The sequence below is a fragment of the Haliotis rufescens genome, unplaced genomic scaffold (genome assembly GCF_023055435.1).
Source record: "Haliotis rufescens isolate VD_foot unplaced genomic scaffold, xgHalRufe1.0.p SCAF_83, whole genome shotgun sequence".
NCBI lineage: Eukaryota > Metazoa > Mollusca > Gastropoda > Lepetellida > Haliotidae > Haliotis > Haliotis rufescens.
Window position 1 is genome coordinate 252,926 of NW_025964376.1, and position 24,806 is coordinate 277,731.

At 43.9% G+C, this 24,806-nt stretch overlaps 1 protein-coding gene across 1 annotated transcript; it reads right to left on the reverse strand.

Moving 5' to 3' along the window:
• Positions 1–3,645: 3,645 nt before the first annotated feature.
• LOC124145358 (radical S-adenosyl methionine domain-containing protein 2-like) lies at positions 3,646–24,376 on the reverse strand. The gene is made up of 7 exons (XM_046515103.2): positions 23,949–24,376; positions 20,421–20,582; positions 19,425–19,561; positions 11,359–11,451; positions 10,602–10,751; positions 9,517–9,549; positions 3,646–3,958 (listed from the first exon to the last, which is right to left on the reverse strand). Exons 1-7 carry the CDS (start codon positions 24,205–24,207, stop codon positions 3,794–3,796), a joined length of 999 nt encoding a protein of 332 aa, XP_046371059.1. The 5' UTR covers positions 24,208–24,376; the 3' UTR covers positions 3,646–3,793.
• Between the last annotated feature and the right edge of the window lie 430 nt (positions 24,377–24,806).

Below are 24,806 nucleotides of genomic sequence, written 5' to 3' on the forward strand. Positions count from 1 at the left end.
AACCACGAATCACTTCCCTTGTACACTCCACACCGGGAGTAAGATCCCCTTAAACCACGAATCACTTCCCTTGTACACTCTACACCGGGAGTAATATCCCCTTAAACCACAAATTACTTCCCTTGTACACTCCACACCGGGAGTAATATCCCCTTAAACCACGAATTACTTCCCTTGTACACTCCACACCGGGAGTAATATCCCCTTAAACCACGAATTACTTCCCTTACACACTCCACACCGTGAGTAATATCCCCTTAAACCACGAATCACATCCCTTGTACACTCTACACCGTGAGTAATATCCCCTTAAACCATGAATTACTTCCCTTGTACACTCTACACCGGGAGTAATATCCCCTTAAACCATGAATTACTTCCCTTGTACACTCCACACCGGGAGTAATATCCCCTTAAACCATGAATTACTTCCCTTGTACACTCCACACCGGGAGTAATATCCCCTTAAGCCACGAATTACTTCCCTTGTACTCTCCACACCGGGAGTAATATCCCCTTAAACCACGAATTACTTCCCTTGTACACTCCACACCGGGAGTGATATCCCCTTAAACCACAAATCACTTCCCTTCTCATCTTCCCAAGGCAAAGACGTTACCTGAATGTAAAAGTCCTGTTACCACCCTTGCCTTCAAAGAACATGGCGGCGCCCAGTGAAGACGATCTGATCGATAATCAAAATCTATATTGTGATGAACGGGTCTTCGCGAAGTGCATCAAATCACGTGAGCACCTTCATTAAACACATTAAAAGATTTGGAAAATATCAATCTCATTAAAATCAGATCTTAGTTCTGGCTATCGCCCAACAAAGATCTGAGGACATCCCAGAACGACCTTTCATCCGACCAATCAAAGCGTCACTTACCAGATCGTGAAAGTGACAGTCGGAATGCATTTTCTAATCATGTAACCTCGAAAACGTTAACGCTAGGTATTCCGAAGGACAGTTACGGCCCGTCAAAATTAACGTCTATCTCTCGCTTCCGTGAGATAAACATTTGAACGGAGAAGGTATTGCACAGTACGTGGGAAGCACTGCCATACAATCTCAACCACATCTTACATTTTCCGGAATGTTCGTTTGTTCAGTTCTCCAAACTTTAATCGAGAAATGTGTCAACATATTTTTCAAGCGTAGTCTGAAAGGCAAGCCGCCAGGTTGAAACGAGTGTCGTAAAGTTCTAATTGGCTGATGTCGACTTCCTGTTAGTCATTTCAGTGGTTGGTCAAAGTTCGCGAAAGGTCGTTCTGACGTGACCCGTAATGGGATGTCCTCAGATCTCTGTTTAGCGGCAGTGATGACTTAGATCTGATTTTCATGAGATAGGGAAAATATGTGTTGACGGTACACATGCATTGCAAATTCTGTAATCGACCGAAATCTGCACGACAGTTTACGAATCGGATGTTGATTTCGTTACGCGATTTTGATTGGACTATGCAAGGGTGGAAACTGGACTTTATTAGTCTGTTAACTATATTGCCTCGGGAAGATGTTGTCTTCTTCACCAGGGGAAACTGAAACTGTATGTTGATGCCCTAAAAATAGTAAAAGTACATTTATGACACAAAACACAAACGAAATGGACTCTTTAGGGAGCTTCACTGCTCCTTCGGTTTCAAATTCAATTGAGTGTGGTTAAACCTAAGTATAACTTAAATCTATATTGAAAAGAAAGAGAAACGTGTAGATCCAATAAATATCTCATTGGGATATATGATACAAAGTGGAAACTAAACAAGACAAATATTTGGTCGAAACACACGGAACCAACAGTTCATTATAACGAATAACAATCGGATAACTCAAGAACAATGCATTTTCCTCGTTACACAACCGCAATGTTTTTGTTGAAAATGTAAAAGCTGGCTGGTTTGTTTTTTGTTTAACGCCGAACTCAGCAATATTCCAGCTATATGACGGCGGTCTGTAAATAATCGAGTATGGACCAGACAATCCAGTGATTGATATCATGAGCATCAATCCACGCAATTGGGATCGATTACAAGCATCAACCAAGTCAGCGAGCCTGACCACCCGATCCCGTTAGTCGCCTCTTACGACAAGCATTGTCGCCTTTTACAGCAAGCATGGGTTGCTGAAGACCTATTCCACCCCAGATCTTCACGGGTCCTCTCATGTAAAAGTATCGCGCGAGGGAATAGCCAGAGAGTAGAAGGGTTTTTACTGAGGTTTCAATTTCAACCAAAACCGAGGAGATTTTACACTTACTTGGTGAACCGTCTAAATGCAAGACTTACCAGAAAATATAAATAAAAAACATCGGGTTACCTTATAGTGAAACAATACAAATACAAAAGTCGCGGAAAAAACAAATTCGAGAAAGACCATGTGCAGCATGCAGACAACTGAAGTCAGTGACATGTAACATTGAACACCCTTCCGTCACCTGCCCCGGATTACAATACTAAACATGATATGTGAGGTTGCAAGTTCATTTGGTTTTCAAAAGGGGGAGGAGTGGGGATTTCGCCCCCCTGGACGACTCCCCCCTCCCCTCCTCTCTGTATCAGCCTATGGCTTAAACATTTCAACCGTTAAACCTAGCTTGTACAGTTCACATGTACAACCTCTCAGCAGGTCTCACTTGAAAGTAGTACCACTCATAAGGTATCTATGATCTAGAAAGATATCTGACACATTATAGACAAAAGTGGCAGTAGGCTTCTTAATGTATATCAAAGAGTGCTGCCTAGACATGATATACTTCCCTTATAGCTCGGCATTGATAATCAACTTATTTTACATAAACTCTGAGAGACTGGGGTGGGGCTGGAGGTCATGGTCAGGACCATGGTCACACATCTTCCCGAGGCAAGAGAGTTAACTGACTTTCAAAGTCCAGTTTCCACCCTTGCCGAACTAGTCTGGAATTACTGGGCTCGATCTTAGCGCCACCAGTGGCTGTTACCAGTTATGTCCCTCTTCTATGGACCAATCAGATTCCACCTCTCGTATCACTTGCATTCGCTTCACACAAAATGGTTGCGCCCGATCGATAATCAAGATCTATATTGTGATAAAATGGGTCTTACATAGCGAAATGCATCAAATCACGTGAACACCTTGATTAAAAACATGAAAAGATTAGGAAAATATCTGCTGACAACGAGTTGGCGGTGCACATGCTTTGCAAATCCTGCAATAGACCGAAATCTGCACGGCAATTTACTAACTGGATTTTGATTTCGGTTCGCGATTTTGATTGGACTATGCATGGACTCGTTAGTCCAGACAAAATGTAACTCCATAATACCAGCCTAGTTCGGCAAGGGTGGAAACTGGACTTTTATAGTCAGTTAACTCTTGCCTCGGAAAGATGGCCTAGTTCGGCAAGGGTGGAAACTGGACTTTTATAGTCAGTTAACTCCCTTGCCTCGGGAAGATGGCCTGGTATTTTGGAATTTACATCTATAAATATAGAATTTTGCAATTAGTAAAAGTAAATCAAACACTATCTGTTTTTATGTTCTCTTTAACACCAAAAAGTATCAATTCTGCACAAAATATCATATTATAAACATGAAAGCACTGGTCTATCCACATGAATTTATTTATTTTATTTCTTTATGTTATTTGTTTTTTGTTTTTTTTGGGTGGGTGGTGAAGTACAATTTTTTATTCCAGCATTTTCGTGAACATCATTATCTTTTTAAGAAAACGTAATCCCCTCCAGAATCTAACATGTACAGAACCCGTACATTAAGCATGAGCATCTTCCCATCACTGTGCGATGGAAGCCTGTTTTCACCACTCGAGTCTCATGTCAGCCTTGCTCCATTTGTAGCGACCTCCTCGTGCAAGGAACATCTTCTCGTCAAATCCACTGAAATCCAGAGCTTGTTGTACTCCGACATCCAGCAGGGATTTGGACGGATGTTTTGAACCAGATCGACAATCCAGGAACCTCATCTGAAAAGGATGTCAGTACAGAGTTCTTCACATTGAGTATGGTTTGACGCAGCTTTTAGCAATATTCCAGATAATATCATGGCAGGGGACACCAGCAATGAGCTTAACACGTTGACCCATGTAGGAAACCGATCGAACCCGGGTCTTCGGCGTGACGAGCGAACGCTTTAACCACTAGGCTACCCGACCGCCCCGTGGACCTACAGAGTGTTTGAACTAAAAATAATGCCATACTGCCAACAGGACCCACAAAATTCAGAAGCTGCAGGCCCTGACTAAACTCTTCAGGGCCTCACTGAAATAAAGCTGTAGCTTCCTGTGACAAATAAATCGACAGCTATTTTCATTGCAGGCAACAAGGACCCATACAAATTTGAAACTAATGGCCCGACACGAGATCTATCTGCCACGGGTTTACAAGCAGGCGTTTATTTCGTACACTGGACCTACAACTGACATATACTACTCAAGATAAGTTAAACAACGCCCTATTTTTTCATATGGCTATAGTTAATCCGTCAAAGCCATGCCATATTTTTACACAGAGAGAGTTTATAGCAGTAAAGGGGCCACCGGCCAATTATACAATACATATTTCATTGATTTTTTCAATTGAGCGCCATACAATATTATACATTGCACAATCTAAGTGACGATTAATTTATATCTTAATTTGTCAAAGCCATGCCTTATTTTTTCATATGACTATAGTTAATCTGTCAAAGCGCTTATTACTTTACTTAGCCCTACACTAGGAACGTCTTCCAGACATCCAGACATCCAGGCTTCCAGATATCCAGACAGACAGATGCGTTCAGACATCCAGACGTTCAGATATCCACACATCCAGGAATCCAGACATCCAGACATCCAGACATCCAGGAATCCAGACATCCAGACATCCGAGCATCCAGACATCCGGACATCCAGGAATCCAGGCATCCACACATCCAGGAATCCAGGAATCCAGACATCCAGACATCCGAGCATCCAGACATCCGGACATCCGAGCATCCAGACATCCAGACATCCAGGAATCCAGACATCCAGACATCCGAGCATCCAGACATCCGAGCATCTAGGCATCCAGACATCCAGGAATCCAGACATCCAGACATCCGAGCATCCAGACATCCGAGCATCTAGGCATCCAGACATCCAGGAATCCAGGAATCCCAGCATCCAGACATCCGAGCATCCAGACATCCAGACATCCGAGCATCTAGGCATCCAGACATCCAGACATCCAGACATCCCGACATCCAGACAGACAGATGCGTTCAGACATCCAGACGTTCAGATATCCACACATCCAGGAATCCAGACATCCAGACATCCAGACATCCAGGAATCCAGATATCCAGACATCCGAGCATCCAGACATCCGGACATCCAGGAATCCAGGCATCCACACATCCAGGAATCCAGGAATCCAGACATCCAGACATCCGAGCATCCAGACATCCGGACATCCGAGCATCCAGACATCCAGACATCCAGGAATCCAGACATCCAGACATCCGAGCATCCAGACATCCGAGCATCTAGGCATCCAGACATCCAGGAATCCAGACATCCAGACATCCGAGCATCCAGACATCCGAGCATCCAGGCATCCAGACATCCAGGAATCCAGGAATCCCAGCATCCAGACATCCGAGCATCCAGACATCCAGACATCCGAGCATCTAGGCATCCAGACATCCAGACATCCAGACATCCAGGAATCCAGACAATCGAGCATCCGGCCATCCAGGCATCCAGACATCCGAGCATCCAGGCATCCAGACATCCGAGCATCCAGGCATCCGGACATCCAGGAATCCAGGAATCCAGACATCCAGACATCCGGACATCCGGACATCCGAGCATCCAGACATCCAGACATCCAGACATCAAGGCATCCAGACATCCAGGAATCCAGGCATCCAGACATCCGAGCATCCAGACATCCGGACATCCGAGCATCCAGACATCCAGACATCCAGACATCCAGGCATCCAGGAATCCAGACATCCAGACATCCAGACATCCAGGCATCCAGACATCCAGACATCCGAGCATCCAGGCATCCAGACATCCGAGCATCCAGACATCCAGGAATCCAGGAATCCAGACATCCAGACATCCGAGCATCCAGAGATCCGGACATCCGAGCATCCAGACATCCAGACATCCAGACATCCAGGCATCCAGACATCCAGACATCCAGGAATCCAGACATCCAGACATCCAGGCATCCAGACATCCAGGAATCCAGACATCCAGGAATCCAGACATCCAGACATCCGAGCATCCAGACATCCAGACGTTCGGACATCCAGACATCCAGACATCCAGACATCCGAGCATCCAGGCATCCAGACATCCGAGCATCCAGACATCCAGGAATCCAGGAATCCAGACATCCGAGCATCCGAGCATCCAGACATCCAGACATCCAGGAATCCAGACATCCGAGCATCCAGGCATCCAGACATCAAGACATCTGAGCATCCAGACATCCAGACATCCAGGAATCCAGACATCCAGACATCCGAGCATCCGAGCATCCAGACATCCAGACATCCAGACATCCAGGAATCCAGACATCCAGACATCCGAGCATCCAGGCATCCAGACATCCAGACTTTCGGACATCCAGACATCCAGACATCCGAGCATCCAGGCATCCAGACATCCGAGCATCCAGACATCCAGGAATCCAGACATCCAGACATCCAAGCATCGGAGCATCCGAGCATCCAGACATCCAGACATCCAGGAATCCAGACATCCGAGCATCCAGGCATCCAGACATCAAGACATCCGAGCATCCAGACATCCAGACATCCAGGAATCCAGACATCCGAGGATCCGAGCATCCGAGCATCCAGACATCCAGACATCCGAGCATCCAGACAGATAGACATCCAGACGTTCGGACATCCAGGCAGACAGACATCCGAGCATCTAGGCATCCAGACATCCAGACATCCAGACATCCAGGAATCCAGACAATCGAGCATCCAGGCATCCAGACATCCGAGCATCCAGGCATCCAGACATCCGAGCATCCAGGCATCCGGACATCCAGGAATCCAGGAATCCAGACATCCGGACATCCGGACATCCGAGCATCCAGACATCCAGACATCCAGGCATCCAGACATCAAGACATCCAGGAATCCAGGCATCCAGACATCCAGACATCCGAGCATCCAGACATCCGGACATCCAAGCATCCAGACATCCAGACATCCAGGCATCCAGGAATCCAGACATCCAGACATCCAGGCATCCAGACATCCAGACATCCGAGCATCCAGGCATCCAGGAATCCAGGAATCCAGACATCCGAGCATCCAGAGATCCGGACATCCGAGCATCCGAGCATCCAGACATCCAGACATCCAGGCATCCAGACATCCAGGAATCCAGACATCCAGGCATCCAGACATCCAGACATCCAGGAATCCAGACATCCAGGAATCCAGACATCCAGACATCCGAGCATCCAGGCATCCAGACATCCAGACGTTCGGACATCCAGACATCCAGACATCCAGACATCCGAGCATCCAGGCATCCAGACATCCGAGCATCCAGACATCCAGGAATCCAGGAATCCAGACATCCAGACATCCGAGCATCCGAGCATCCAGACATCCAGACATCCAGGAATCCAGACATCCGAGCATCCAGGCATCCAGACATCCAGGAATCCAGACATCCAGACATCCGAGCATCCGAGCATCCAGACATTCAGACATCCAGGAATCCAGACATCCAGGAATCCAGACATCCAGACATCCGAGCATCCAGGCATCCAGACATCCAGACTTTCACACATCCAGACATCCAGACATCCGAGCATCCAGGCATCCAAGCATCCAGACATCCAGGAATCCAGGAATCCAGACATCCAGACATCCAGACATCCAAGCATCCGAGCATCCGAGCATCCAGACATCCAGACATCCAGGAATCCAGACATCCGAGCATCCAGACATCCAGACATCCAGGAATCCAGACATCCGAGCATCCGAGCATCCAGACATCCAGACATCCAGGAATCCAGACATCCGAGCATCCGAGCATCCAGACATCCAGACATCCAGGAATCCAGACATCCAGACATCCGAGCATCCAGACAGATAGACATCCAGACGTTCGGACATCCAGGCAGACGGACAGACAGACATCCAGGAATCCAGACATCCAGACATCCGAGCATCCAGACAGATAGACATCCAGACGTTCGGACATCCAGGCAGACAGACAGACATCCAGGAATCCAGACATCCAGACATCCGAGCATCCAGACAGATAGACATCCAGACGTTCGGACATCCAGGCAGACAGACAGACATCCAGGAATCCAGACATCCAGACATCCAGACATCCAGACAGATAGACATCCAGACGTTTGGACATCCAGGCAGACAGACAGACAGACATCCAGGAATCCAGACATCCAGACATCCAGACATCCGAGCATCCAGACAGATAGACATCCAGACGTTCGGACATCCAGGCAGACAGACAGACAGACATCCAGGAATCCAGACATCCAGACATCCAGGCATCCGAGTATCCAGACAGATAGACATCCAGACGTTCGGACATCCAGGCAGACAGACAGACAGACATCCAGACAGACAGATGTTCAGACATTCAGACATCCAGGCATCTAGACATCCAGACGTTCAGTAAAAGGCCTCTGGGCCATCATACAGTCAGTTATAATCCTGCATACATCTTCTAATGGGTGATGTTAAAATATGAACAGATTTATAAGGGTCGCGCTTTTTTTCAAATCAGTTTGATAACCTTAATCTATTTACATGATAGAGAGAAATAATACAACCTATTTAGACCAATTACGTAGAAACAATTCCTCAAGGGACAACTGTGAGTCTCGTCTGGACTGGAGCATTGGGCAGATCCAACGTCTAGATTCCAGCGATCGTTGATTAGCGCCACAGTCAGCAATATTGTAGATAACTGTGTGCCATGCTAACCAGGGGTTGAAATAATGAGCAACGTCCCACGTCGAAGGGGTATAATGACACGTTATCAGCCCGAGCACGACCTACAGTCCCAATTATCCACTTATCACCTGCAATAGGGCGCTTGGGATTCTAACCCGCTTCCCACTGAGTTATGAAGCAGATATTAATAGCGATTAAAGAGTTTTGTATATACTGTAACAGAGTGTTTAGATTCTAAACACACACTTAAGCGCATTACTTGTGGCATATGTTTTACGCGTGTATGGTCTAAACATGTTAAGGGTCGTGTTTAACAGCTAAAAATGTTTAGGGTCTAATTGTGTGAATGACACGTATCGCCCCTCCATGTTTAAACTCTAACCATGTTTAGATTATATGAATGTTGTGTTTAGGTTGTGTTAAGGCTGTGAGAAGATGTCATGTGTTTAGACCCTAAACGTTTTTAGAAAGAACACACCACATTATTCCGTTTAAGATTTCACACATTCGTAAACATGTTTAGATCTAAACATGTCGTTTATGTGTTTACATTCAAAATACATATTGTATAGATTGTATACTTACAAATTCGTCAAGAATTAGATAGGAATTCTGCATCTGAAATATGATTAGTGATTAAATGTTAACAAATCATCAAACAACTTATATACAGTAAACTACGGTTATAATGAACTCAAATGGACCATTGATTTAATTTCGTTATAACCGTAGTTCGTTATAAGGATATATACAACATATATACAGCAAATGGCCGTGACCAAATATTAAGTTCGTAATATCCGTCAGTTCGTTAAAAGCGTGTTCGTTATAAAAGTATTTTACTGTATCTCTTAAACGTTTGTCCGAAAGAAGCATTATCTGCACATGTGAAAAAGAGATAAGGAAATATAATGACTCCCTCAATATAATCTGATCTCGGCAATGTCGGACAAGACCTTTCTATACAGAGGTGGGTATTTCCCCATCTTCCTAAGGCAAGGGAGTTAACTGGCTTTTAAAAGTCCAGTTTCCACCCTTGTCGAACTGGAATGGAATTCCTAGGTTCGATCGTAGCGCCACCAGTGGTTATTAGGAGTTATGTTCCTTCTAAGCTTCTCCTATGGACCAATCAGATTCCACCTCTCGCATCACTTGCAATTGCTTCACACAAAATGGCGACGCCCAGTCAAGACCATCTGATCGATAATCAAGGTCTATATTGTGATATAACAGGTTTTACATCGCGAAATGCATCAAATCACGTGAGCACCTTGATTAAAAACATGAAAAGACTTGGAAAATACCTGTTGACAACGAGTTGGCGGTGCACATGCTTTCCAAATCCTGCAATGTCCACCGAAATCTGCACGACAGTTTACTAACCGGATTTCGATTTCGGTTCGCGATTTTGATTGGACTATGCATAGACTCGTTAGTCCGGCCAAAATGTAACTCCGTAATACCAGTTTAGTTCGGCAAGGGTCTAAACTGGACTTTTATAGTCACTTAACTCACTTGCCTCGGGAAGATGGTATTTCTTACATATTCTCACAATCCTCACGTCAATTACCTGATGTACGTCTGATTGATATGTCGTATTTTCGCACATAACATTCGTCTTGCGGGTTACGGAAAGGGGCGAGTGGTGACGAATGGCGTGGGAGTCTCACCTTTTCATTCGACTCGGGCACGAGTGATGGAACTCCCTTGTGGCGGCTGAGGAAATCCCGGAATTCCTCGTCTGAGATGACGAACTTCTCTGCATCACGGAGCGCATCCTCCCCGGCATTCTCCCCCTCCAGCACCAAACACTGGAAAACCTGGAGTGAGTGAGTGAGTGAGATTGGTTAAACGCTACATGGATCCTCGTTCAAGAGCCCATGGCCCCGTTTAGCAAAGCGACCGCAGCACTACGGCTATCGTAACTTCATTGTACTTTAAAATATACTTACGACAGTCTCAGCCCTACGTACGATAACTTGGTCCTTATTAACTTCAGTTTACTTTTAGACCCAGCAAATATTAGAAGCGACCCGTTAGAATAGATCTTCAGCACCCCATGCTTGCCCTAAAAGGCGACTATGTTTGTCGGCGCACTTAGCAATATTCCAGCAATATGACGGCGGTCTGCAAATAATCGAGTGTGGACCAGACAATCCAGTGACTGATACCATGAGCATCGATCCACGCAATTGGGATACGATGACATGCATCATCCAAGTCAGAGAGCCTGTGTCTGACCACCCGGCCCCGTGGGTCTCCTTTAAAGCAAGCATGGGTTGCTGAAGACCTATTCTAACCTGAACCTCCACGGGTCTGCCTTGCTGGACTGTTACTGACTGTGGAGTAAAACAACATTCATTCACAACCTGGCATGTTGTACACGGTGCCATGTACAACAACGATGACGACGATGATGACACCTACCTTCCACCTACACGGCTTCAGCTCTGTCACGTGGGTACTCATGTCTTCGTCCTTGTTGAAAGTATTCACCACTGTGTTGAGTTTGAACGCGACCTGAAATATTCGAAGCTCATCTCTTACAAAGCTTAATTGGAAAATAATGCATTGGTGACTGCATACATTTATTCAACAAAGAGACCCATTATGTTCAGCGAACACTTCAGCGTTTGTAAAACGTGAAGCAAAATTATGTTTTCACGGTATTTTCCGAATGTCGGGAAGATGGTTTCCATTAGTTCTCAACCATGGCCGTGCCATACTCGAAGTGTATGTATTTCATGAGGCAAGCTATACGCAGCACTGGGAAAATGTTTTTTTAGAGGAGAGAAAGGTATTGTGCACTTTACATATTTACATTAACAAATATCAAGACAGGTTTGAAATGTTGTATATTCCACGCAGAAGTTCGCCAGCTTTGTGGCGTTATTTTATGGTGACGAGTTAGACCAATCCCCACATGGGTACAATGTGTGAATCCCATTTCTGTTGTCCCCCTGCCGGGCTCTGGAATAATGCTAAAAGCGGCGTAAAACCAAACTCACTCACTCACTCTGATGGCCATGGAATGTCAGATATTTATCGAATGCACCGAAGCATATCAAACATGAAACAAACTGATAAAAATTCACTTAGAGTCGAGAAGAACATGATTAGAAACTAAAATATTATTTTTTGATGCGTTACATGTACAATTGTTCTAATTCATCCCGATTAATAAAACCAGAGGGTCTTGTGGAATGACCTGCAAATTCATCACATGCGTAGGCCCTACTAACAGTTCACCTGAATGCACCACAAAGTGTCACGTGTGCCTGCCAGCTAGGTTTTACACATTACACGAATGTCTTTTCAGTATATGTTACCATTAGTTAATGGTGTCCTCTTTGCGTATAGCAACAACATTGATCGATAATCTACTTTCAAACTCGTAGCAGCATGTACATCACCAGTATATATTATGTAGTAACTGAATATATGGATGAGAAGTATTGCTTTCAGTTCAACGAATAATGAATATTCCCAGCCTTAGATAATCACGTGATCATGCTTCCCAGAACGAGACTACTACGCGATAGCATATAAATGCAAGGCGCGAAGCATCTGTCAGATACCCCGATTTCATACGTGGACAGGATGACAGGCTTTCTAAAAGTGATTGCATCGTTCTACATCGTCAGATTATTCATACAACGTTGTTGGGCGTGGCTCACGGGAACGTCGTCAGTGTGCTCCCAGACACAAAGTGACTCGACAGTGACGCCTGTGAGCGTCAACTACCACTTCACGCGACGATGCAACTACAAATGCGGTTTTTGTTTTCACACGGCAAAGACGTCACTTAGAGTCGAGAAGAACATGAGCTTAGAAACTAAAATATTATTGATGCTTCTACCACTTGGGCGCTACAAGTGACGTTGTTGGGGAGGCCCTGCTGTGATCACTGAGGGGTTATTGAAAATAACGATAAGGGCAGATATGAAAATTAAACGTTTGCGTCATAATGAGTACCGTGTTCAGAAATTCTCTAAATGTACCATGTAGGTTATTGGTTGAGTAAATAAGAGAGAGAGAGAGAGAGAGAGAGAGAGAGAGAGAGAGAGAGAGAGAGAGAGAGAGAGAGAGAGAGAGAGAGAGAGTTATCAAACTATAACAAACCGCGTTACATGTACAATTGTTCTAATTCGTTCTGATTAAGTTAAACCAGGTGGTCTTGTTGAATTAACTTCAAATTCTACACATGCGTACATACACTTCACCTACATGCACTAAGTGTTAACATGTACCTGCCAGCTAGTATTTAAACATTCCATGAATATCTCTTTACAGTATACGAGTGTGTTATCAATAATTTCTAGTTTCCTCTTTGCGTTCACTAGCAACGTCTATATTTGCAGGGGGCACGGGCGGGTGGCCCAGTCGTCTAAGGCGCCGCGATTCGCTGTGCAGAGTTGCGTCCCTTGGGCACGCCAGAAACCTATGATTGTGGGTTCGAATCCCGGTTCGCCCCTTTTATGTTTCTAGGTTTGTCAGCACCATACCAGTGCTCGTGGGTTTCACCGAAGTGGTAAACGTCTAAGACCTGCATCACTTCGGGCTTTCCTCCCACATTAAGGTGACACGCCGTGATATAACTGGAATACTGTTAAAAGCGGCGTTAAACCCAACTCATTCACTCACTATATTTGCAACAACATTGATCGATAATCTACTTTCAAACTCGTAGCACCATTACATCACCAGTATATATACTATACAGTGACTGAATTTTAGCAAAAGGTTTTATCACAATGCACGAAACTGAAAGTGTGCAATTTACTGGAAACGACCAACTTTGTCTGCACAGACATCAGTCTAGACATGAATTGGTGCCTTGTTCTTTCACGGTTTCCATGATAGCAGACTGGATTTAAAACTTCGGATAAAAAAGGTTAATTTTTTAACCCACTCATTTTTATAATCGGGACATATAAACAGTGCTCAACTGGCGACGTTTACGTTTTGGAACTTTTGGCTTCGATATTTTTCTAATTCCATCGAAACAAATTGAAAACCCCAGTGAAACCAGTAGTTACAGTGATCACGTAACAACGCTACCCTACTGAGGCTAAAGGTACCAGTCACCTAGCAGCATTTTAATCAGTTTTTCATTCAGTGTCATTGACTCTTTAACACTTTGTGTGATCAGTCTTACACTCAATCATTGGCGGGGGATATGAGTATTACATGCTTGTTCATGATCAAGTATTTGTGCTTTTATCTTTTAGTTAGAGGTGAAATACTAAAAATAATTCAAACAAGACTTTGGTATAGGCTAGTTGAGACGCTGCCCCGGGAAGGTGTTTCATCAGTTATTGGAGATTTTCATACATCGCACTCAAAGTCAGAGAATCACCCATGATACTTAATAATATATATTTTGATGTCCGTGCTACGGATCGATGCATGACTATCTGGTGCACATGTGTTCCTTCTAACACAGGAATCGAAAATTGTAATATTATTTCAGAAAAACTAACATTACTCGTGGTCGGTATTAAACACGCAGAGTTCACATTTGCATATTTTAGAATTATGGTACCACGCATACACCAGGGATAGATACGGGGAAGAATAGGTCTTCAGCAACCGATGCTTGCCGTAAAAGGTTACTATGCTTGTCGTAAGAGGCGACTAACGAGATTGGGTGGTCAGGCTCGCAGACTTGGTTGATGCATGTCTTCGTATGCCAACTGCATGGATCGATGCTCATGATGTCAATCACTGACTTGTCTGGCCCAGACTGAATCTTTTACAGACCGCCGTCATATAGTTGGAATATTTCTGCATGCGGCGTTAAATAACAAACAAACAATACATACCTAACAACTAATCATAAAGTGCTGTTATCTCTTTTAATTGTTTATGTTCGTGTTGTCTGTACTACCGCTGGTGGTTTTCTGGTAACAAAGTGTATTGTGGGTATCGATCAGTGCACAGCAAGGTGGATCGACGCTCATTGCGTGGATCGATGCTCATGATATCAATCGCTGGATTGTCTGGTCCAGACTCGATTATTTACAGACCGCCGTCATATAGCTGGAATATTGCTGAGTGCGGCGTTAAACAACAAACCAACCAACCTTTTCTCATCGCCGTCTACTGAACACTTGTCATCATATGGAGAATATCCCCCGTTCAGATGTGTCGCTTGCAGTCCGCATTAGGGGGCGCATTAGAGAAAGAGAATAGGTATGCTTTCTGGAAGTAGTATGTACTAAAATAAACAACAATACACGCAGAAGGTGCACCAGCCCTTCCTTTTTAAAGGCTGTGTTTGACCTTGGGTATATGTGAGTCATGTGTGTACAAAATAAAATGACACAACATACACCTATCATGTCAAATCATACACTAGTTACACATGACTGAATCTTTACGAACGCTTCGCAAAAAGAACATAAAGGCCTGTTATTCATAACAAGAGTTACACACAATGGAGCCGACAACTAATTCTTGGCAAGCGAGGATACTTTTATGAAACGGAGTGGTGCATTATGTGATTACAAATTATTTTTATCCGTTGGCTTTTTCTTGCTTAGAAAGTATAATATACCCATTATATGATAAACAAATTTATCATATAATGGGTAGGTTTCTCGGGAGGATAAAACCAACAGATAAAAACGACATCCGTAATTATTGGACGAATTGTGGTTTTCTAGGACAGCGGTTGTGATCGCTGCATTTTTCTGAAGGGGAGCTAAAAAATGATTAAGAAATAATGGGTAATAAAGAAATTAGTACACTCACATGTATGTCACATTGATTTTACGAAACTCGTGTACGAATTCATGTATTACCCTCGCTTTCGCTCGGGAAATACAAGCATTCCGACACACATGCTCGTATTATAATCTCTAGATATTCTTACCCCTTCACATCAACAGAATCAAGTAATGTACTACTCAAAAAAGGTTAAGGACCACCGGATTATTTCACATATCCATAGTTAATTTGCGATACCATGACAGATTAACTATTGTAACATGAGAGAATCGGGTAGTCCTTATCTTTTTTTCAGGAGTGTACAACTCAGGTTTTAGACATATATTCAGTTTGAATTTGTCTTCCGCTCGTGAGGACAAGAGAAGGTTTAGAGTTAAGTGTTTTTCTAGCCATTGTTTTACCGCTCACCGGGTCATTTATACCTAGGAGCAGTTGGGGAGCCCAGTATTTTAAGCGTTTGCTCGTCACGCTCGTCACGATCAACCCCGAGTGTTCGACGTGACGAGCGAACGCAATAACCACTAGGCTACTCCACCCGCTATAGCATGACCGCCTGTACATAATAGCAAGTTAATAAACCAGCTAAAACAATCACATTAAAGTATGAACAACAACCATTTGGGCACGATGACACGTAATCAGACATCCTGACTACCGATCCCAACTTTAGCGACGGCTTTAGCATGAGATAGTGGGGCCGCGTGTGCTCCGGATACTGATGACCCTGTTGGAATCCAGGGAAAGGTCTGATTGGCAATCTTCACAAAGATAAAGAGTTGGATAACCTTTCACTTACAGTCCGCTTGACGTCGTAAGCTTGAATCCCCGTAGAACTCTTAAAGGGAAACAACACTTTCAGTCGTCTAGCCGACGCCATTTTAATTAGCCCACGTAATCACCAGAAGCCAATTAGCGCGTCAACGGCCCAACAAACTGGGCGTCTGACCAGCGAGGGGTCAGCTGGATTACCTCGTTGACAGCAAGGGGGAATCCCCTTGAATCATCGCATTTGAGTGGATGATGCTTACTATATCCTTTCACCTTGCAAATTAATCTGCGTGTGTAAATGTGTATGCACAATTTATAGTTTGGTATACAGAAAATGTGTGTACGTATTATTTTTGTAACAATGAAATTCAATTCATATACTCAACAACGACCCTTATTTTTCAGGCCAATTCCATTTAACTAAAAAAAACATCGATCAAAGGTTTAACTGATAATGCGTTGACTGATGAATCACTGTTATCGTGCACGGTTGAATTGTTAAAAGTAAGCGTTTATATATGTATATATTTATATAAAGCAGACGGAGTACAACCATATCTGGGCGTGTTGTGCCGATGTAAAAACAGCATACTTCATTCAATAGATTAGTTAATAATAAGTTGATTGAATGCTCTTTGTTATCAAACTCAATGGATTGTGAAATACCGTGGATATCATAAACAAAGTTGTCACGTGTGCTATCTCAGCTGACCGATGAGACTTGACACCTATGTGAAACACGTGAAGCAAACTTACGTGATCCGTTTGGTCAGAGACGGTATATGGTCTCTGGTTTGGTCATTCCAAAACGTTATATATATTTTTTTAATATTAGATTGTAACAAAGACACGTGACATCGGACAAGTTTCTTTGTACAGCTGCAGATGTATTGGATATTATTCCTTTATGTGAAGACCCGTGAAGATCCGGGGTAGAAAAGCTCTTCAGCAACCCATGCTTGCCGTAAAAGGCGACTATGCTTGTCGTAAAAGGCGACTAACGGGATCGGGTGGTCAGGCTCGCTGACATTCGTGACCAACTCGTGTTATTCCGGGACAAGCCGAATAGCGACTCGTGCCCCTCTCGTGGCCATTTGTGCGACCGGGTTCCGTCTTAGCGCAAACGGGCATACCTAAAACAATTGTCAATTCGTTGCGTAATGGTTCACATATATTTCCCCATATATTATATATATTTCAGATGAAATTTAAAGCACATCGGGACTTACGGAATTATACAGAATGATTGAACACATTTAACTGTGTCTTGGGTATATTTTTAGATGCAAGACATATGTAAAATCAAAATTATTTCTGATTGATTCTTTGACGAAGTATTTGAAATCATACGCGCATTCTGATTGGTTTGTCGTATTTTCGCACATAACATTCATCGATAGGGGGACGAGTCTTCTTGCAGGTTACGGAAAGGGGCGAGTGGTGACGAATGGCTCGCTGACTCGTGTCATCAATCCCAAAAGCGTGAATTGATGCTCATAACTTATATACAAAATAATATTAAAATACACTATGTACACTATTGCTTAGGTTAAAGTTCAGCCTCTAAAACACATTCATTCAAAACATCAACATTAATAGAAATATATGATTCAATGTAAATATAATTACTTCTAAGATGCTTATTTATAATGCCTAATCTTTGATTACTATTTAATCCTATTTAGAAGTAAAGACAAATTATAAACTAACCTTTTGTGGTGATCTACGAATACTCCCAGTGCAGTGCATAGTGAAGGTGGCAATATGGAGTTAGTCAGAGCAAGAAGGTAAAGTTTGAATTTGGCCAATCACAGGATCGCTTGGGATGTGATTGATCAATAGAGGGCTGGACAAAGAATGTAGTAGAGCTTGGGTTGTGATTGATCACTGAGGGCTGGACTTAGAATGATGGGATAAAAACACACCTCTGTTGACTATAGTTTAACAGAAACAAAACTTGAAATAGTTTTATTTACAAACAATGCTAAAATACAAATATATACGGCTGCTATTATGTATCCCTTTAACAAAAGCTGATGCGACAAGATTTGAAATATGTTTTTCTTTTACAAATTTGGAGGGTTTTATTCACTGTGGGAATCATGGTTAAAATAGGTCCCCAGCTTTCCGACCAACCAGTGATCACCATGCAATTCAATAATAATTGGAGTCCCCACGGTGAGTGAGTGAGTGAGTTGAGTTTAACGCCGCTTTTAACAGTATTCCAGTTATATCGCGGCGTGTCAGTTTAATGTGGGAGGAAAGGCCGAAGTGATGCAGGTCTCAGACGTTTACCACTTCGGTGAAACCCACAAGCACGGGTATGGTGCTGACAAACCTCGAAACGTAATTGGGACGAACCGGGATTCGAAGCCACAGTCATAGGTTTCTCGCGTGCCCAAGGGACACAACTCTGCACAGCGAATTGCGGCGCCTTAGACGACTGGGCCACCCGTAGTCACCACGGAGTAGGTTCCAGGCTTCCCGCAAGGGCGGTTTCACCAGCCGATCCAGAGTGTGTGCGCTGTGGTGCCTGTTAACTGTGCACTCGGCCAAGTCACTGTTAAAAATCCTGGTTCCGCCTCTGGGTTTATTACTTGGTTTACAAAATTCAAAATTCACAAAAAAATATTTTTCTTTATGTCGAGTTTGTGAACAAGTCAGTAGGAAATTAAAAAAAGAAAAGTATGGGAAGGGAAGTAACTCTTGACTTGACTTTCAAAGAAACCTTCCAAGAAACATATATCGTGACGTCACTTTAAAATCATTTTGATTTTTTTCTTTTTCATGCGGCATCTGCGTGGGATCGGGTGGTCAGGCTCGCTGACTTGGTTGATGCATGTCATTGTATCCCAGTTGCGTACATCGATGTTCATGAAATGAATCACTGGGCTGTCTGGTCCAGATTCGATCATTCACAGACCGCCGTTATATAGCTGGAATATTGCTGGGTGCGGTGTTAGACAACAAACAAACAAACAATGCCTGTTCACCTTGTACTTGTAACACCAGTCTCGGACTCGCTGCAGGGAGCCTAGGTGACTCCTCCTTCCCTGTTGTCGACCAATCAGCTCGTTAGTCTCTGGGTTGAAGCTGTCACATGACAGTGCCAGTATGTCCAGGTATTCGCCTGTAACAGAACCCAGCAGAGAGCAATGTCAACCAGAAAACACTATCAACCACTGAAGGTAACACTTTAGCGTTTTTTCTAGGATTTTTTTTTCCACAGCGAGGCTTATAGTGTTATTTTCTAGATTAAATGTTATTAGCCCTAACTAATAGTTATTACACTGGCGTCGTGTGCACAGAGATAATAACATTGTGAGGCCTTTAAGTCACATGTTACGTTGGGTCTTCTAGCCTTTGGATTCGATCGATGACTTCCTTTAAAAGTAAAATAGATGACAAGGCTTGTTGGAATGCAACGCTCTTTGTCACACTACCAGGGACAAGGTCATTAACACATGGGTGTCACTTAACCAGTAAGTATTTAAATCACTCCGAGGTGAGGTGAAATGGGGTTTCAAGATCAATGCACTTTGTATTTGTAAATACTAGTCCAAATTAATACTGGTTATATTGTGCTAGCCCGTCGAGATAACATGCCGTAGTTTAACATGTATACATTATGGAGTCCGTATTTTATCCCCTGAATAGCGTGGCTCATAATATCAGTCACTGGAATGTCTGATCCAGAATCGATTATTTACAGACCACTGTATTATCGCTGGAATATTTTGAGTGTGACGTTAAACAACAAAAACATACAAACTATGGCAGACTAGGGGGAAGTGAGTGGACAAGGTTCTCAGTCGCAGCAGCAATATAGTAGATGTATGAAGATGTCTTTTACCTTGTGATGGAGTCTCATAATATCGACCACAGGTTTGTATGGCAAGACTCGATTATTTACAGGCCGTCGGCATACAGTTGGAATATTGCTAAGTGCGGCGTTAACAACAAACAAATATTGAGTTATAAATATTTACCGTATTTAACGAACCATGACTCTTTGATCAAGCTCCCGTTACTGACGATGGAGACGCTGGGAAGGTGAAGGTCGTGCTTGCAGTAGGTCACGAGGTCGCCCACGTACTGACCCCTGTCCTCCAGAAAGGGCTCTCCCCCAGAGAAGTTCACCTTCTGCATGCCTGGAATTTACAAGTTACCAGGTGGCCAAGTTGACACGAATACTATTAGGACGGGTGGGAGAAATCTCATAATAATCAGATCTTGTAGGTCCCGCTACCGCCACACGTAGCGACAGCGTGCACTAACATAATAATGACATTGACAGTAGTATTCATGCGTGCGTGCGTGCGTGCTTGCGTTAGTCCTGACTATTCCCGTTTTATAGCGCTAGCCCACTGTCATATGATGCTGGACATCCCGCTCAGAATCACTACACTGGCTCCGAGCTCAGGCAGGGTAACAAGAGGGAACCATCTTTGGGCGTCTTTTGGCATGTCCATTCACCGGGCGGGCGCCTATCTTCACGGATGTAATCCTGTTCCTCAATATGATCATTTGAAGCCTATCATAAAACAACGGTTTCGTTGGAAGGATGGGTATCAAATATATTTTTTTAAATTTTAATCTGATTAAAGTCAGGCCTTTACTTCGATACTTCTCCGCGTAATGATCTTACAATGCGCCATTGGAGGTCGTGTCATTCCTTTACAACTTTCGATCTCAAAAGAAACCCCTCTCAGAATACCAACATTCCCTCGATAGTACATCTGTTTGGGAACCGCGAAGATACAGGTCTTCTGCCCCGTAAGAGGTCTTCTGCTTTTGCTCATGATGTCAATCACTGGATTGTCTGGCCCAGACTCGATTATTTACAGACCACCGTCATAGAGCTGGAATATTGCTGAATGCGGCGTTTAACAACAAACCAACAACAACAAAATCAAATCAGATCTTTTACTCTGATCTGATGCCTCCCTGTATACCAATTGCGTGGAATGATGCTCATGATGTCAATCACTGGATTCTTTGGCCCAGACTCGATTTTTTACAGATCACCGTCATGTAGCTGGAATATTGCTGAATGCGGCGTTAAACAACAAACAAACAATCAAACAACTTTGGTGTAGATACCCTGGCGCTCCGAACAACCAGGGTGTTTACAATGTCCACAACATTTGCAGCACAGCCTTCACTAGTTTCTATTCGGATACGGCTATTTATGTTCCTTGTCCAGAAACCGCCTCCGTGGTCAAGTGGTAGAGCGTCCGCCCGGAGAGCGGAAGGTCCGGGGTTCACTTCCCAGCCGCGTCATACCAAAAGACGTTAAAAGATGGTACTTGTTGTTACCCTGTCTGGCGCTCGGCATTAAGGGGCTAAAACAAGGACTGGTCGGTTCGGAGTCAGTACACTGTGTCTGAGTGGGGTATTCATGTTAAACTACAGCATGGTATCTCAGTGTGCTAGCACTATAAATCGGCATCAGTCCGGACTAGTACAAGCAGCCACACACACGCGTGCATCCACGTCGCTGTATAAGTGAATACTCTTGGACGCAACGTTAACCCCCATTTCACCTCACCTAACCCCTTGCACGATCCTCAATCCCCCTTCTTGTCGTATGTGATGGTAGCCGAGACCATGATGCTGCCAACAACGGACCTGTCGAGCGCTTGGGCTGCTGCCGGACTGTACCTCTCTCTCGCCAATAATTTGTCATTCAATTGTCAATAATGTTCAAGTTCGAAAATGCCGAGACTCAGTGCTGCCAATCGGATCGGAACAACGCCATAGGGCATATCCAAAGAGGGGAATTGCAGTCTTCTGATGATCGCAAATTGAACGTCCACCACAGCACCATTTGCCGCCTTTGTGACCGACCAAGAGTTACCAACCCTGCACAGGATCGCTACATTCGACTGTTCCACTTAGGTCTTCGCAATGCCACAGCTACGGAGACTGCACGACGCATCCCTGGTTTCAGGAGGATGTCGGACCAGACTGTCAGGAACCATCTTCGCCATGCTGGAATCCGACCCAGAACAGTTATCGTCCCTGGTTTGCAACAGATCCATCGACAGCGACGCTTGTGTTGATGCCATACCTTACATCCTTGGAATTTGAGAAACTGAAGACGAGTGTGGTTCAGCGATACGCCGATACGCGATACGCCGCAACCACTCCCACAACTGGCAAACGCAGAATTCCGCAGGACAGAATTCGTTCACTTATCCAGAGGAGATGCAGAGCCGTGATTGCAACCCGGGGCGGTCCAGGGGATGCTGAGTTCAGCGCAACCTTGTGGCCTTATGTGGCATGACAATGGACAGTTTTTTCAATGCCATTACAACGACATGTGACTATCGAGCTCCAAAATTTCATATTAGTATCTATGATAGTAAATCAAATATATCGACTTTATAAGTTACAATAAATTTACTAAAAATTTACCTGTGCGTTTCTTTTTTTGAAGGGTGTATGTTCGACAGTAAACATTTTAAGTGTAGGTAAATATGTAAGTATGTAGATAATGTAATAATTAGACGGGTGATTTAGTGTGAACAGGTTGATACATGTTTGTTAAGCATTAGAATAATGAGGTCGACCTTGAAACAAATACATTCAAAATATGTGTACATACAAATGTACACGGGTCAGAAATGTCTCATTACAACAAATGAGTGGCCCTAATTTCTAAAAAATTAAATTCTAAGAGGGGGGGCAGACCTGTAGGAAAATCCGATTTGAATTTGGGTGTTTGTTTGTTTTGTTGGGTTGTTGTCATTGGATTTTTTTAATGTTCATAACATGCATACATTTCGGCGACCTGACAGCGGCATGCAACACGGTACAATTTTGGAAGTCCAAAAAGTGAGTGAGTGAGTGAGTGAGTGAGTGAGTATTGTTTTACGCCGCTTTTAGCAATATTCCAGCAATATCACGGCGGGGGACACCAGGAATGGGCTTCACACATTGTACCCATGTCAGGAATCGAACCTGGGTCTTCGGCTTGACGAGCGAACGCTTTAACCACTAGGCTACCCGACCGCCCCCCAAAATGTGAGTGACTTAAATTGGGTTTAACGCCGCTTTCAACAGTATTTCAGTTATATCACGGCGTGTCAGCTTTATGTGGGAGGAAAGCCCGAAGTGATGCAGGTCTTAGACGTTTACCACTTCGGTGAAACCCACGAGCACGGGTATGGAGTTGACAAACCTAGTAACATAATCGGGGCGAACCGGGATTCGAATCCACAATCATAGTTTTATGGCGTGCCCAAGGGACGCAACTCTGCACAGCGAATCGCGGCGCCTTAGAAATATGAGGGCATATGCATTGCACCTACTAAAGCTGAGATAAGGTAGAGTTGAGTGCTCTACCTGTATAGAGAATGTGTGGAAGCATGCATGCTGTCACGACCTAATTACAATTATAGCTACAGACAGCTGTGCTGTAATGTGGGTATATATCGTGACAACTACAATTCTAAACTGGATCGTGTAAAAGATAAAGCTTGTCATGCATTCTGACACAAGGAATCTCTTACCTGCATCACTGAGAGCTTTTAGTCCTCTCTTAGCTTCCTCCAGGGGGAGAACGAACGACGTCTTTGCCGTGTGAAAACAAAAACCGCATTTGTAGTTGCATCGTCGCGTGAAGTGGTAGTTGACGCTCACAGGCGTCACTGTCGAGTAACTTTGTGTCTGGGAGCACACTGACGACGTTCCCGTGAGCCACGCCCAACAACGTTGTATGAATGATCTGACGATGTAGAACGATGCACTCACTATTAGAAAACCTGTCATCCTGTCCACGTATGAACTCGGGGTATCTGACAGATGGTTCGCGCCTTGCGTTTATATGCTATCGCGTAGTAGCCACGTTCTGGGAAACATGATCACGTGATTATCTAAGGCTGGGAATATTCATTATTCGTTGAACTGAAAGCAAAACTACTCATCCATGTTCAACTACTGGGGAAAACCGTGTTTCAATACTTTACTGCCGCATACATACAAAACAACCGTCACGCCAACGTATATATATATATATATATACTGTATTCGACGTAATAAGCGCCCCGCTCTAATAAGCGCCCACGGCGTTATTTGCTAATATATTGGCTAGTGAACAATCCCAGTTAGCACCAGTTAGCAAGACTTATTTATTCGTGTATAATACGCACTCGTTTGTTATATGCACCCTTAATTATGGACAACTAAATTCTCGAAAATATATCTATCGTGCATAATACACACAGATTCTTCTTTTATATCATTTCAGGCTGTCAGCATAAACCACAAAATTTACAACCTTTCAACCTCGTTTTTAATCTCACCAAAACATATTCTAATAAGAGTCCCTATTTCTAATTTTGAGAGCGCCCTGGGCGCTTATTACGTCG

Bases quoted from the DNA above. Each gene is read 5' to 3' on its own strand.
- LOC124145358 (XM_046515103.2), bottom strand. From the start codon at position 24,207: ATGACAGGTTTTCTAATAGTGAGTGCATCGTTCTACATCGTCAGATCA. The intron at 20,583-23,948 runs GTAAGAGATTCC...TGTAAATTCCAG, and splicing joins AAAAGCTCTCAGTGATGCAG to GCATGCAGAAGGTGAACTTC. The intron at 3,959-9,516 runs GTAAGTATACAA...CATCCTTTTCAG, and splicing joins ATCTAATTCTTGACGAATTT to ATGAGGTTCCTGGATTGTCG.